Source organism: Coturnix japonica, chromosome 1 (assembly GCF_001577835.2).
Source record: "Coturnix japonica isolate 7356 chromosome 1, Coturnix japonica 2.1, whole genome shotgun sequence".
NCBI lineage: Eukaryota > Metazoa > Chordata > Aves > Galliformes > Phasianidae > Coturnix > Coturnix japonica.
Genome location: NC_029516.1, coordinates 87,080,573 through 87,095,585, shown reverse-complemented (window position 1 = coordinate 87,095,585; position 15,013 = coordinate 87,080,573). Strand labels below are relative to the sequence as shown.

At 36.2% G+C, this 15,013-nt stretch overlaps 1 protein-coding gene across 1 annotated transcript in view; it reads left to right on the top strand.

The window, feature by feature from the left end:
- The window catches only part of ROBO2 (roundabout guidance receptor 2), an 861,802-nt gene that overhangs the window by 827,263 nt on the left and 19,526 nt on the right, over positions 1-15,013 (top strand). Inside the window, exons 24-25 of the mRNA XM_032448447.1 lie at positions 2,101-2,309; positions 10,917-11,099. Coding sequence (XP_032304338.1) covers positions 2,101-2,309; positions 10,917-11,099 — 392 coding nt within the window. The remainder of the gene's footprint in view (positions 1-2,100; positions 2,310-10,916; positions 11,100-15,013) is intronic.

Genomic DNA, 15,013 nt, shown 5'->3' with positions numbered 1-15,013 from the left:
TCTACACCCTGCAAAGTGCAGGCACCAGCCTGGTAGCGGGTAATGGGACAGGAAGCAGTGGCAGAGCCTCTAGCAGCTGACAGGGAATGTCATCTACAAACACAGAAATTGACTGGGGACTGTCATAATAGGGATAGTAATATACAGATTCTTTACTTTGAAATATACTTATACTTTGAATTATACTTATGCAGATTTTAACATCACTCTCCTGTTAAGGATATAGTAAATGCACATGAAACTCTGAAAAAAATATACAGCTAATTGTCGTTTTCATGCTAGGTTATTTCATGCTAGGTTACTACTGTATTTTCACACTAGGTTATTACTGCAGGTTTAGGGGTATATATTGAGAGCTGCAAATATAAGTCGTATGAGATTGGTTGGCTGGGGATGCATCATGCTGCCAAAGGGTTTCACAAAGGTTGTTCAAAGTCAGAGGAAAGTCCTCCACTGCCTGCAGTGGGGAGGAAGACTTCTTTGTTTTCGCAACTTTAGCCTTTCTATACTAGAAAGGAAAAACAAGATGAGAGGTGTAGGAGTAACTGATGAGATATTTAGAGACCAGCCAATTAGGAATTTAAAAGCACATTACTAGATTACTAGAAAAGTATGTAATCATTATGGCCTTGATCCAGCAAATCACTTAAGTATATGCTTAACTACAAGTACATGAGAAATTGACTTCAATTGTTCTATCACATGCTTAACATTAAGCATATACTTAAGTCTTGATGGGGAGCTAATCACGCTGTTTATTGAGGGCATTAGATCACAGTCCCCTTTAGTTCAGTGTTTTGAATACTGCATAGCCAAGACCCTGGTGTCCAGACACAAAAATATTCAAGAGCTGTTAATCAGAAGGAGGTTGCATATTAGAAAGACAGCGTTTGCTTTGCAAATAAGCTTCAGACTAAGCAACAATTTAAATCCTACACACAAATGGGGAAAGAGATTCCAGTGGTACCTAACATTTACTATGACATTCTCTGATTCAGTAGATTGATATTATGAAACAAAACAAACAACAACAAACAAACAAACAAACACTTTGAATAAGGAGAATTACAGTACTTATGAAATGTAGGCAATAAAATAACATCAGGAGCTCAGAGAATATGTATGAGAGCTCAGTAGCCAAGCAGGTGACATTTGCAATTTTCTCTGTTATGCTGGTGTCCTAGGATAAGACCAGCGGAGTCCTGGATCCCACCCAGAATTTTGTCAATTGGCATTAGGTCACAGAACCTCATGAACAGATATCCAAGGGCTCTCACGTGGCTCAGCTAGCAAATTCAAGCCCCATACACACACTTATGCCAAGGCCAGTCGTGACTGGGTTCCCCAGCACAGCTTGCTGTGTACCCTTGTAGTGCTGTATGAAATGCTGCAATGAAAACTGATGGTTGTTTTCCTCTGAGAGGACCATATAAGTGAAACTCCAAACTTAGTGCTTGGCTTTGGTTGTGTAATTATTCTGTGGATGCTTTTTTATCTTTATTATTCCTTTTTTTGTTTGTTTGTGTGTTTTTTAATTGCATGCAGTAATCTCACACATGCATTCTTTAATACTGCTGCAATTAAGTCAATTAAACTATTTGAAATAAAGTTAAAAGTCCTTATTTATAGTAGACTCATTGGATTTGAAAATTTCTGCTGTCCAACAGGCCATTTCCTTCTCTTCAGGGTGAGTTTTACTATAGAACATTGAGTCTGTTCAGGCAGAGGTGTGAAATTTAATTTTGGCTCAAATGCCTGATTTGCAAGGTGGAATGTAGGGTTAAACATTCATATGCTAGGTTGGGATTTAGAATTGTGCTTTTTCATGGACTTCCTACACACTTCTGTTTACATCAGCTCCTCACCTGTTAAAGTGCAGTCTCAACCTCCTCTGTGTTATAGGAGAGATAGTATATGTAATATTGAAAAGAGTGCAGATACTCTGCTATGGTGAATAACTGAACTGATTTTTCTTGAGTTTGAGCTAACAATCATGTTTTGTAAATCTGCTTCAGGGCTTATTCAGTGGCTTATCTTGTACTGAGCACAAGGTACAAACTCTCATCCATTCTGATGCCCTTTTCCTGTCTGTTTGCGTAGGCACATCCAAAGCAATACACAACCTCCTCAGGCTCCAGTTCCACCCCTAGGATATGTATCTGGAAACCTTATTTCGGACTTGGAAACAGATGTTCCAGACGATGATGAGGATGATATTGAAGAAGAAACTCTTGAAATCAACAGGCCTCTGAGAGGTCTAGAGCATACTCCAGGCTCCAGTATGGACAATCTAGACAGCTCTGTGACAGGTAACCAAACACAATGAACATTAACACCAGCTTGTTCCTCACAGGAAAATACATCACCTAACAAACACTTTTAAAGTGAAAATGTATTCCACTCTATTTCTGTAACATTTAAAATGTGTTAATATTGAACACTAAGTTAAAGAAGGATTTGAAAATACTTTGCATTGCTGCAAAATGATAAGAAAATTCATGAATTTTAAGAAGCTTTAAAGACTCAAAAGAAAACTCAATTATACCCTAGCTTTCATGAAAAGTTCACTCTACTGGAGAAGCAAGCCAGTTAAATAAAAAAGAGGGGGAGGACCTGAGCTTTGTAATATATGTTTCATACATCAGGAGCAGCATAAAAATGTTATCTTAAATATTTTCCAGATATTTTGCTGGGTAAATGCTTTCACAGATGAACATGAAGCAATTAGAAGACTTTAAAATAAACATAGTTAATTAGATCAACAAAACCTTTAGTTGTAGTGTAGTATAACATCTATGTTGGAAAAAATATGGGTTTTGAACCTACCTTGTGTTGCAGATTTTAGTGATTGTCCCCTTTCAGTTAAGGTATTTAATTATTCTGATACTTCACTGCTTTTCACCCTTTGCATACATTGGAAAGTTACAATAGGAATCATCAAAGGAGACCTTGAAGAGTATGATAAACGAATGTACAGAATCTAAATAAATAAATTCGCTTTTGGTGAAATATAGGCAGTGAAATATATTTAAAAAAAAAACAAAAAAAACCCAAAAAAAACAGACATATGGATACACTGAAAATTTTTAGGTATCTCCAAATTCCCCTTAGGCTGAACTTGGGCTTCTATACAATGTACTGAATACATAATATTCAGGTTTACTGCAGACCCAGATGTACATAGTGTCCTCCATAGAGGTGGATGCCTTTTCAATCTTGAGCTCTGTGGAAGAACACTAGCTTGTTAATTGCATCTGCAAAGAGAATGGCTTACAAAAGCTTTACTACAACAGCACAGCTTACTTTCTTCTCCTTGTCGAGAACTTTGGAAATTTCAAGGATTTTGTACCTTTATTTAAACACTGTTATTTTGAAAACACTGCAGGAATATGACAGTAATGAAGCATCAATACCTGTAATTTCCTTCTTTTTCCCTTGTTGAATTAAATAGTGTGTTGCTTTATCCCACTTTCCAGACTTTTACCTCACCCTAGGGCCAGACTGCTTGCCAATCTAATTAAGACTTAAGAACTGTAGCTTTACTGCTGTGATTTGAAACCCAGGTCTAACTGAAGGCTGTAGAGTTAAAGTTTAAATCCCTGAATCCAGAAGGTTAACTTATTAGCGCATGAGTATGTCAAGTCACTTTGCTTGAATTTCTAGTGTAATCTCCTTCAAGCTATAATTCTGCATATTTTTGCATATCTCGCTAATGGCTCAGAAGTGTTTCCATTAGGAATGCAGTAAGGGTTTTACACCAGTAATACAGAAATAAATAAATAAATAATCTGGTTGCTATATATTTTCCATTTGATATGTATTAATATGTCAGTGCTGATCTAAGTGTAAATCAGGAAATGAGTGTTTTGCATATTTACATTTTTCCCTAATATTTTGGACCAACCTACCTCATGCAAAGCAAGGAATGGCTGTATTTCTGTTCTGATTTAAAGGCTTCTGTGCCCATTGTAGTTTATGCTTTTACAAATAAGAATCAAGCTTTTTTTCTTTCTTAGTTGTAAGAGTAGTTTAATTATTTTGATGTTAAAAACCTGATGATGTATTTTTGTAGAAGAAACTTAGCAGAACCTGGTAATGTAGGCTGGGAATGTATGCAAAACAATCAAATTCACACCCACTTGTTCCCACCACCACCTCAATGTTGGTCATCCAGCTGAAAATTAACATTTTTCTTTTGTTTTCTTTTCTTTGCTTGTTTAATTCCGAGCTGGATCTGTTCCTTGATCTGGTTCACTGCATGGCAATGTGTTTGCTGGCGCTGCAGGAGGGGACTGTGCAGCCAGAAAGAAAGCAAAATGACAGGCTACCCCAATAGCTAACAGCCAACACTTAGACTGACATAAAACACTTATGAAACTATAACCTTGCAAAAATACATCCAGTGTGTTCTAAATTATCTATAAAATACAAACTCTTGGAATAAAAAAAACCTACTTCTGTTTTTCTTAGTTACTATGTGGGCAAATCCTCAATTTTCTGGGGTAGGCTTGCTTTTTATTAGGAGAAAGAAGGAAATTGCTTATTTTATTTAGGGGAATTGTTTCAAAGAAGAATTTTAATTTTGTGTATCTGTTTCTGCTAACCCATCCAGGTTGCATTTGCCAGTGTTAAAGAGGGCATAAAAGAAATTGCATCTATTGTTTCTAAGCTGTTCCTCCTTCTTTAACTTGATTGCTTTTAGAATACAGTTGAAGAATTAAATTGATTTTTCTTCAACTGGTAAAATAAAAGCTGCTTCTTATAGGACTTTTGATGATTTAAACCAGCATCTTCTCGTAACTGACATAGCACATTTTTATTTCAAAATATTAAAAATTTGAGAGAAATGAAAACAGCTAACCTGGAAGAAGCAGTTTTTCTGTACATTTTTAAGCATGTCCTGTGAGTTCAGTGTCTGTATGAAACTAAGCTGGTATTTCTTGATCTGGACTTGGTGTAGGGAACCTGCTTTGGCAGGGGGCTTGGACTCGATGATCTCTAGAGGTCCCTTCCAACCCCTACAATTCTGTGCCCAGAATAGAGCTGATAGAATTGTATGGTGAGCAGGATGTTTTTCCTTGCACTGTTAGCATGCCACAGTGATGACTTGAAGGTACCCACTCCTGGAGTGCAATGGTACTTTGTATTTCATGGTTGAGCTGAGTTTTTCATCCAGTGCCAAAACTGGGATTCTCAGTGGTGAAATGCTGGCACTGGGTGAACTGAGCTCAAACTGATAAATTTCACTGCAAACATGGTGTTGCTTCAATAAAGTGTTTAAAAGACTTGTCTTCCAAGATCTTGAGTTTTAGTTACAGCTAACTGAAGATTCAGACAGGGATTTAATCTACACTATTAAGGTTTTCTCTTGGAAGGTGTCAGAGACATAATGTTGACAGGTATAACAGAATGAAAAGAAAGGAGGAATGTGCAGTATCTTAACATTTTCCAGATATTGCAAAGAACTCAACTCAAGGAGGGAGGCTTAGATTTGACTGTTTGTGGGTCAGAATAAGAAAGTAAAGCCACATTTTTATTTGTTCCCAGCACAGTTTCCTGTGATGCTAAAGTTCCTGATTCTGATTAAAATAAATAAATAGATAGATAGATAGATAGATAGATAGATAGATAGATAGATAGATAGATAAAATCAAACACAAAACCAGACAAAACCAAACAACAACAAGCAAACCAACAAAACCTGGAAGAGCAGCTGTAAAATTTCTACAGACTTTTAATACACAGTCAGTTACTGAGGGGAGAGATAGATCCATTGACTAGCATTGGCATTAGAACAAGCTCTTTTCCAACCTAACTGATAGAAGTAGAGAGATATTCATGTAAAGAGTACTAGTGCATAGGTATAACAAAACTGATTTTTTTTTTTTTTTTTTAAGATTTTTAAAGAAAGTTATATAGATGTGAAATTATTAAGATTGCCATAGGATGTATAGCTCAGCAAGGATGAAAATCTTTTATTTGTTTTGTTTTAGTCTTGATTGAAAGAATTGGTGATCACTGTGTGGTAAAAGTTGTTCATTTGTTGCATCTAAGCACAAATGGAATAACTCTTGAAAATTGCACAAAATCTCTTCCATGAGCCATATTTTATCAAGGAAGAATTCAATATTTTTATTGATTTGCACAGGAATACCTATTGCAGAAGATTCTGTTTTATAAGCAGTTAGACTGATTGTATTTAATAAGAAGAATGTGTTTCATGGATTAAATATGTATTCAGAAAATAGGAAACTGGTAGTTTTTGTATCTCATAAAAATGGTAATGCAACAATTAGCAGGGTCATATTATAAAGCACAGACTTTACTCTAGCTTAATGGATCTAGGGATATGCATTCATCAGCAAGGTTGGATTTAGCATAAAACGACATGTAAATGAATTGATGACTGATCATAAATTAATTTTAGTGTTGAAGAAGTAATAGAGACACAGCAAGATGCCAATTTATCATGGTAGTTTATTGCTCAGCAACATTTGAGCAACTGCTTAATGTTCTGGGTGCATATCTCTTCTAACAGCATGAATAAATGTGAGATTTTTTTTGTGCTTTTCTGCAATATGGAAACCAAAAAATCTAGAAAGACTGAAAATGTAAACAAAGATAAATTTGGCTAAGTGGCATAAATTCATTTTTTATTACATGGTTATGAAAAGCATTAATTATGCTTTGACTTCTGAAGTGTCAGATATGTATATATGTTTTGACTCCACTTATTTAGAGTTTAAAACCACTTCCCCCCCCCCTTAAAAAAAAAAAAAAGAAAAAAAAAAAAGTGTTTATTTCAGGAGTATATGGTTAATATCTGGGGCATCTCTGAAGAATTATGCTGTATAGTATAAGCCCAAGTCAAATTTTTGAAGTATGATCTTATTTGTATTCTGCATTCAGCACCTTCCATTATTCTTTTTTTATCTAATGGCACAACAACTGTTGCCCCCTTTTATTTAATCACTTCCATTAAAATTAGTGGTCATTCTTTATTTATAATTATGACCTAAAGGAGATGAATGCCTTATTCCTGTACACAGGCTAGAGGATTTCAGCATAAGCCCCTGAGGATTTCATCCACATTTGACAAAGCTGGGCAGCCTGGTCATGTTCTATCAGAATGCCTACGGAGGAGGAGTCATGTAATGTTAGTGGGTGCTCTGTGCTTTTAAGAAAGAAAGTGCACAAGCACACATGTACAAGTCCCAGTGACATAAGTTATTATCTATAAGCATGTAGATTTGTGTGCATGCAGAGTAGTACTACATGGAATTTTCAAAAATATGGTTTGCTATGAACAGATTTTGTTTCACAAGTGTGTTAGATTTTTCGTTACCTTAAGTAAAGCGAGACTACACCTTCCAAAGAAAAAACAGTGTTTTAATTATAGACAAAATGCCACTAAAAGGTGTAGTGTGCAGCCTACAAGGAGCTGGCACCTCTATTCCCTTCACCTTTCCCTGAGAGCAAGGAGCTTTCTGTTTGCATTATCACCAAGAGATATTTTATGGAGCAAGAAAACAGAGTTCAACATTTCACAGAGTTGATTTTGTTCCGCATAAAGCATTTACTGCTGCTGTCAGCAAGAGTAAAATTTACAGTTGCCAAAAAGCGTAAAAACTCAAATGTGCTCTTGGAGAACACACAGTGAGCTGCATGTAAAGGAGACACTAAAAGCCTATTTCATTCCGTCTGAAAATGCACAGTTGATCTGAAAGAGATGTCAGCATCTCTTATGCTGCCTTTATTCAGTGAGAAACAAAAGTGTGCCTGATTGGGGAAATCAAGAGGCTGGTAGATGCCATTAGGGAAGGCTTCCCCTAGTGCACAATATGAAGGCAGCTGCATGGTGATATGAGGGGCCTGGGCTGAGCTGGAGCAGGCTTCTGCCTGCAGGGCCATGTCTGTACTTCTGGAGCCAGAGTGCTGCTGGGGAAAAAAGTCAAAAAATAAGGAAACTTAATAGCTAAGGAACCAGTGGAAAACAATGTGGAGATTTTACTGTTAGCTTGCTGACTTGAGCAGTTTTGAAGAGCTTTTCTTCACCTTACAGTTCACAGGTGGTCCACTAACCAGAAGTAACATCATTGTTTGCTCTAGTTGTCAGCTGTGTTGATGTCCCCCCCCCCAGTAAAGCTCACGTCCATCCAAGGACTGAGCTGCTGTGTTCAATCCACAGGCAGGGCACTTGTTCCTAGCCTAGCTGGTGTTTGTTGTCCTTGAGGGGTTAGGAGGTCAGGAGCAGATCCCCTGGAGGGTTGCCTGAAAAACTGGGAGTCTGATTGCAGTGCTTCACTGATCATTGATAGGTAGGTGTTATTACGAAAATCTGGCATGACTATGTGTGTGTAGAGAGATAAGTGGAGAGATAATGTATAATGCTCATTGGAGGGAGCATTATACATTTGTGAAGAATTTTAGTCTATTACACATTTCAAACATGGATTATTTATTTATTTATTTATTTAAATTAGATTAAATCCTTCTAAGAGCAGATGGAATATAACAACTGCTCCTAGATACACCCCGAAAATATTCCATCCAAACAATTGTGTGTATTGTATGCTGTGTAACTGATAAGTGCTTAGCAGATGGACATAGCAATGTGAGCAAATGAAAATTCAAGCTTAATTTCATTGAAAAGATCCATTGTTTGTCTACAGATATAGAAAACCTATGTATGCTCATACATACCCTATTCAGTATATATTTTCATGTATCTACGTGCAGAGTAGAATGTATAAAATACTTGGGCCGTGGAACTAACAAAATACATCACAAATTTTCAGCACCTGAATATCTTCCTTTGATATCTGTGAGTCTAGTCATATTTTTATGTTTCAGCTTCTGCTTACATATTTTGCGGAATATGATGAAAAGCAATTGTTTGAAAATGTTCTCAACTAAAGCATTTTTTTCTTACATCTTCATTGAGTGTTTTATCTCTACTATCTCTTTTCATACATCAGCAACAGCTGTTGCTAAAACTTTGCTCTCCGTTCTCTCTTATGTCCCATGACACTTTGAATGTTAGTTCAGTTTGTTCCTCTTCTCAACGAAATCCAGCTTCAGCCTTCCCTTGCTGTTATCTAGACTTCCCTACTAGACTTCCCTACATCTGTCTGCATCAGGTCAAGTCTGTTTGGAAAATAACAATTCTGTGTGTGCTCTTGGCAAGCAGAGTCTAACTCTGTCACTCTCTGTTGCACTTAACACACTTTCTGCCTGTCAGACCTCCATAGACCTCTTCAGTTTCTTTCTTTTTTTTGTATTTTAGGAGTGCATGGACTTTTGTATTATAACCTGCCACTTTGCTGACATCAAGGGATTCAGTCACTGCAGCATCACAAAATAATCCATTGTTCTTAGGCTTTGTACTGCAGCATAAGAAAGTCAGTATTGATTTAATAGTTAATGATTTTTAACAAAAAAATAATTCATTGGACAACTCTTAAAAAAAAGAAAAAAAAAAAAAGCTTTGAAGAATGTGACTGACACCATTGTTCATCTTATGGATATTGACATAAATTCATCTGTGCTAAAGGAATTGTTATGTCCATGATGTATCTCCCCACAAGTGTTCTCCTGTCTTGGAGAACAGGTCTTCATTGGTTCATTGGAACTTTTCTCAATATGCCACTTTTGAAAAAGCAGCCTCCAGATATTTTAAGATGAAGAGGCAAAGTTTCTGTGTGAGAACAATATGCTGTGTCTACATGGTGCCACACAATGCCATGCAGTAATTCAGATCTCAGAAGCATTCTGGTAGTTCTGTGCTTTAGCTAGAGTTGGTGACTTATTAGTATAGCTGCTCTGTTCCTGGAGCAAAGTTAGGTATTTGGTGGTAGCTGAGTATTCTTTGCCTCGTGATTCCCTGGACACTGTAGCACTATCCAGTGTCATTTATGCATGATTTTCAGAAGTACAGAGCACCATCAGCTCTACCTGTAATTACCAAATTTTGGTACTTTGAAATGATCTGAACTAATTGATAGCTTTAGAAAATATACATTGCATATTGATAGCTGATCAGTTCTTTCTTCAGTGAAAAAAAGTGAAAGAAAACATAAATGAAGAGTGGAAAAGATGAATCCTTTTTTTAGTATTTTGTTCATCATGTTTTAATTATGTTAAGATTTCTACATTCTTGTCACATTTTTTTTTCTTACATGTATACATATATCAAATATATATATATTTATATATTTGATATTGTTATTGCTTTTCTCTCCTGCAGTGAGAGGGTGTAGCTAGGGTGTGGTGAGGCCCGCACTGGCTCACTGTGTGACTGAGTATTTAGGAACATGTTTGCTCTGCTCTTAAATGTCTGTTTCTAAACTATTTAAAAGAAGAAAAATCTTGTAAAATGAATTGCTTTCCATCAGTTTTGTTTGGGCCATTAAGGTTGCTCATCAATTTTAAAGTTCTGGTTGAGAAAATGTTTTAACACCAGTCTTGTTCAAAATGTTCTTGAAGCCCATGACTGACTTTAGCCATGCCTGATGAGACTGAGATTTGTGCTGTCCTAAATTAAGACATTTTGCAAAAATGAAATTAGATGTTGCTTTATAATAAATAAAGTTAAAAAAAAAGAAAAAAGGAAAAGAAAAAGAAAAAAATCACATTACTTTAAATCCTGGGAAAAATATTTAACTTTCAGAATAATTTATTACGGCATCTATATTCATGTATAGGATATGTATTATTTGGTTTACAAAGTGACAATTACACAGTGCAAACTGAATGAGATCCCAGTTAGCTTTTCAGTGCTCTTTGATATCAAGCTCTGTTAGCCAACCTTTGGGTTTCCTGTTGAGAAAGAATATATTAAGTGGGTCTTTAAGAATTAGATGATCAAAAAAATATCAAACATGTACAACTCACTAGACCCCTACATTTGTTTTTAGGTTCAATGGTAAATGGATGGGGTTCTGCGTCTGATGAGGACCGTAACTTTTCTAGTCATAGATCTAGTGTAGGTAGCTCCTCAGATGACTCGATCTTTACCAGCGGCAGTTTTGCACAAGCACTGGTTGCAGCAGCAGATAAAGCTGGTTTTAGGCTGGATGGAACCAGCCTGACAAGAACAGGTTTGTAGACTCAAAGTTAATGCTTTCTGCATGAAGGGTGTCTCTGCCTGTTCTTTTCAGTGAACCTCACTTCACATTTGTCTAACATGCATGGAGTAACGTGGATGGAGATATTTTTTTCAGTATATTTAAAATTCAAACTTGTGTTTCTTTTTTACTGATTTGAAGTAGTGAATACTGCAAACTTTTAATCATCACTTTCAATCTTCTGCAGTTTCTCTTTATACTGACTCTGCTATGGATTTACTGACATATGCTCTGTTTAATATTTTGGTTATGAGATCACTAATTCTGTCATGCAGTCTTTGATGATTTTATTCCTGCAGCATCTCTTCACTGTCATTTACATTACCAATGATGAAAGTCGTGTTGAAACTATTATCTCCATCCCTGCTCTTCTGTTGCATCTCTTCTTGCAAAAATGTATTTTTCCGTGAAGTTTTTCTAAGCATGGGGGTAGAATGCTATGATTTTATTATAAACAATATGAAATGTTCAACAGGCTTTTTAATCAGATGACGTTAACTATATTTAATTCAATAAATCATTAAACTTTGATTAAGTTTAATTTTAATTATGCCAACTGAATTAGCCAAGTGAAATTTAACACAGGTAAAGTGACTATTGCTTTTGAAAACAACCAGTCTTATCAACTAGAATAAATGAATGAAAAGTAAATATAATTTAGTACATAATTGTAAAGCTCCTTATGTTTAATTTTTAACAACAACAAAAAAAAAGATAAGCTAAACTTCCTTTTGAATATTCTGAACAAAGAATGTATTTGTATTTACTTAGTCCTATTAAAGTAGGAAAACAAAAAACAAAAAGCAAACAAAACAAAACAAAAACCCAACACCTAGTTATTTTAATCTACCTGACATAATACCAAAGTGTTCATTTGAGTTTCTTTTTTTTTATTGTGCTTTCTTCTCCTGTTCCTGCCCACATTTCCCAGAACATTCCTATCACTTAAAAATTTTTACTATCAGTTTTGTACAAAATTTATCCTTTGCTAAAATGCTTGCATTCACGATAAATGTCTCTAAATGTTAGGGATGATAACTTCCAGCTTTCTGTACACAGTGATTTTATGAGAAAAACTACCTTTTAGGAATGAAGAAAAGAATCTGCAGTGAAGTCCAATGCCAACAACATATCATAGGGTGAAATTCCATTTTTTTTTCAAGTCATTGAGACCTTTACCTTTGGTTAGATATAATCATCCTTAAAAGAGAGTTATTTCACTGTTAAAAATAGTTAAAACTCTCATTTGCTTCTTCTTATTTAGCAAATTTGGCCAAACAGTTACTTACTTAAAATACACTGTTTTGCTTGTACTGTTCTGAATGAAAGGCACAAATCCTTCCTAACCTTTTTATTTTTGTGTAGTTCATGGCCTCAGTAAACTCAAGCTTGTACTAGGCCCACTGAGAAGTAGTTTCCACCACATATGTGCACACAGGACTTCAAAAACACAGACACTTTTAAATATGGTTCCTTTCCATAGTAGTATAAAAGAACAGGATGAGAACTCCCTTGTCAGATATATTTTCCTAGCTTAATTAGGTCACATATGCACTTAAACTGAGCACTTAACACGTAATTCCTTGGATAGGCTATTAGAGCTAAGTTTACAGAAGACTATCCAACCTCTGTGGTTATATTTTTATTGCCTTTTTATTCTGTTAATGATTCAAAGAAAAAGCTGAATCAAAAAGCACATGTAAACAAACAACCAGCCTTCTTTTTTCCCCCACCAGAATATCAGCAAGTGGAAACAGCTCTGCAATGCTTACTGTAGTTTCCTTATGATATGATATCTCCCAGGGTAGTGCAATCAATCAGACCAGCCTATTATGGATCTGCTGTACCACAGTAAATCCGTCATAGTGCAAAATGGTGTTTTCCAGTGGAGAAGCAGCAGTATTATTTCTGTTCATTGCTCTGGAGGAAATCTGAAGGTCCTGACTCTTTACTCCTTGAGACAGTTGTTTTCTCCCACTCAGAGCAGCCATAAAATATTCTTATTGATATGAAATGAGAAGACCAACTTCATAGTCTCACATGGATGTGTTTGATTTTCAGGCATAAGAGGCACTGGTAAATCCAGACACAGGATGTCTCTCCTGTAAGACACTTTGATTCCATTTTCCAGAAACCATTGTGATTTGTCATGTAGTTCAGCCAGTTTTCCTTTTTAACACCCATGGGAAATTAAATCACGAATTACTGGATTCATCCTTGTCTCCATTTGCACACACTAAATCTACTACAGAGTCTGACACTGCTCAGCAGTTCTTCCTGGAAAGGCTGCATAAAAAAAAATAACATGCTGTAATCAGATATTAGGTGCATTGAAAGATGTGTTTTGGAAGCCTGCACATCATTTGTATTTGCCCTGTGTCTGATTTAGGTCATTGCTATTTATTTTTCTTCATTTTCATGAAGGGATAAAAGAGAGAATTTTTAGTGTTTATATATTTCAAATCAGCTTTCTGCATTCACGATCACATTTCTTTACTCAAGAGAGTAAGCTTGAAGGTTCTTCATCCTGCACTCACTATTTGTGCTTGCATGTTGCAAGTTTATTTTTATGGAACATCTGTGCAGCGTGAGCTAGGATGGAATTTCAGGCTTACGTCTAAATTTCTTTGCATTAGTGGCCTTTTTCTTTTTATTTTTAAACAAGACATGTAATATTTTGTCTGTGTTCATTTGCTGTTTTATCCTTATCTGTGAAACAAGGGCTTGATCACTTGTCTTTGTCTGGCTGCAGCTGTGCCAGCTATAAGAGGTTAATGTTTTCAGCCTTCACCCAAATGCTTATTACTGCTTCCTCCCATTTTCTGAGTTAGCTGCTTGGGTGGGCGTGCAGCTCCCCATTTCAGTTTAAATGCATCAGGCTAGCAAAGGCATACTGTTCATACTCTTTAAGTTCAGTTTTGCTTTCTTTGGCAGAGGAGAGTCAGTACATGCCCACATGAATGGTTCAAATGTGGTAACCTCTAATAGCTGACAGGGACACAAGGCAACATAGCCTAAGAGAAGGGTCCTCCTCAGGGTGCACATCAGTCTGAAAATAAAAGATCAAGCCTTAGGTAGTCAGGAAATATCAAAAGGCCAATAGTTAGATGTTATCGTAACATGGGTATTTTAATTCTAAGCAGTATATTAGAGAGATTACAGCTACTTTTTTTTTTTTTTTTTTTTCTCCATTTTTTGCACCTAAAATATTTTAAATAGTGCAGTAGATAGCAGTTTATTCCTGATTAGGTTAATAAAGATCCTCTTGTATGTGGGGCCATGCTAGAAGTAAGGACATCTGTTATGATGCTCAAAGTGTGGTACTCGTGCACTAGAATGTTGGCTCTTCCAGAGGTTTTACTAAAAAATGTAAGTCACAGGAGAGCACAATCTAGTTAACCAGAACAAAATTCAGCCTCATTTGTAGCTCAGAAAAATATCAAACAGCCATTTTATCATTTTCCACCAGCCTTAGAGCATTTGGGCCTACAATTGGACTGAAAAAGCAGTTGTGTCTGGCTTAGAAATTTTCCACTGTAGAAAAGGTTAGACCAAGTAATAATTTTAAGTAAGTTCTAAACAAATTAAAGCATTAACACCCCTGAGATGCTTGGTAAGCGTCATATGCAGAGAAAAAAACCAAACAAACTGATATATAACTGGTGTGCCCCGGTGGCGCAGTGGTTAAAGACGCCGCCTTGCAACACTGGGGCCCGGAGTTCGAATCCCCCCTGTGGCGCAAGTGTTAGAAGTGCCGCTCTGCTACACAGAGGCTCGAATCCCGGGGGCTGGACTCGATGATCTCTAAGGTCCCTTCCAACCCGCACGAGACTATGAAACTATGACTATGAAACTATGAAACTATATTTAGTTTCCTTCAAATATTA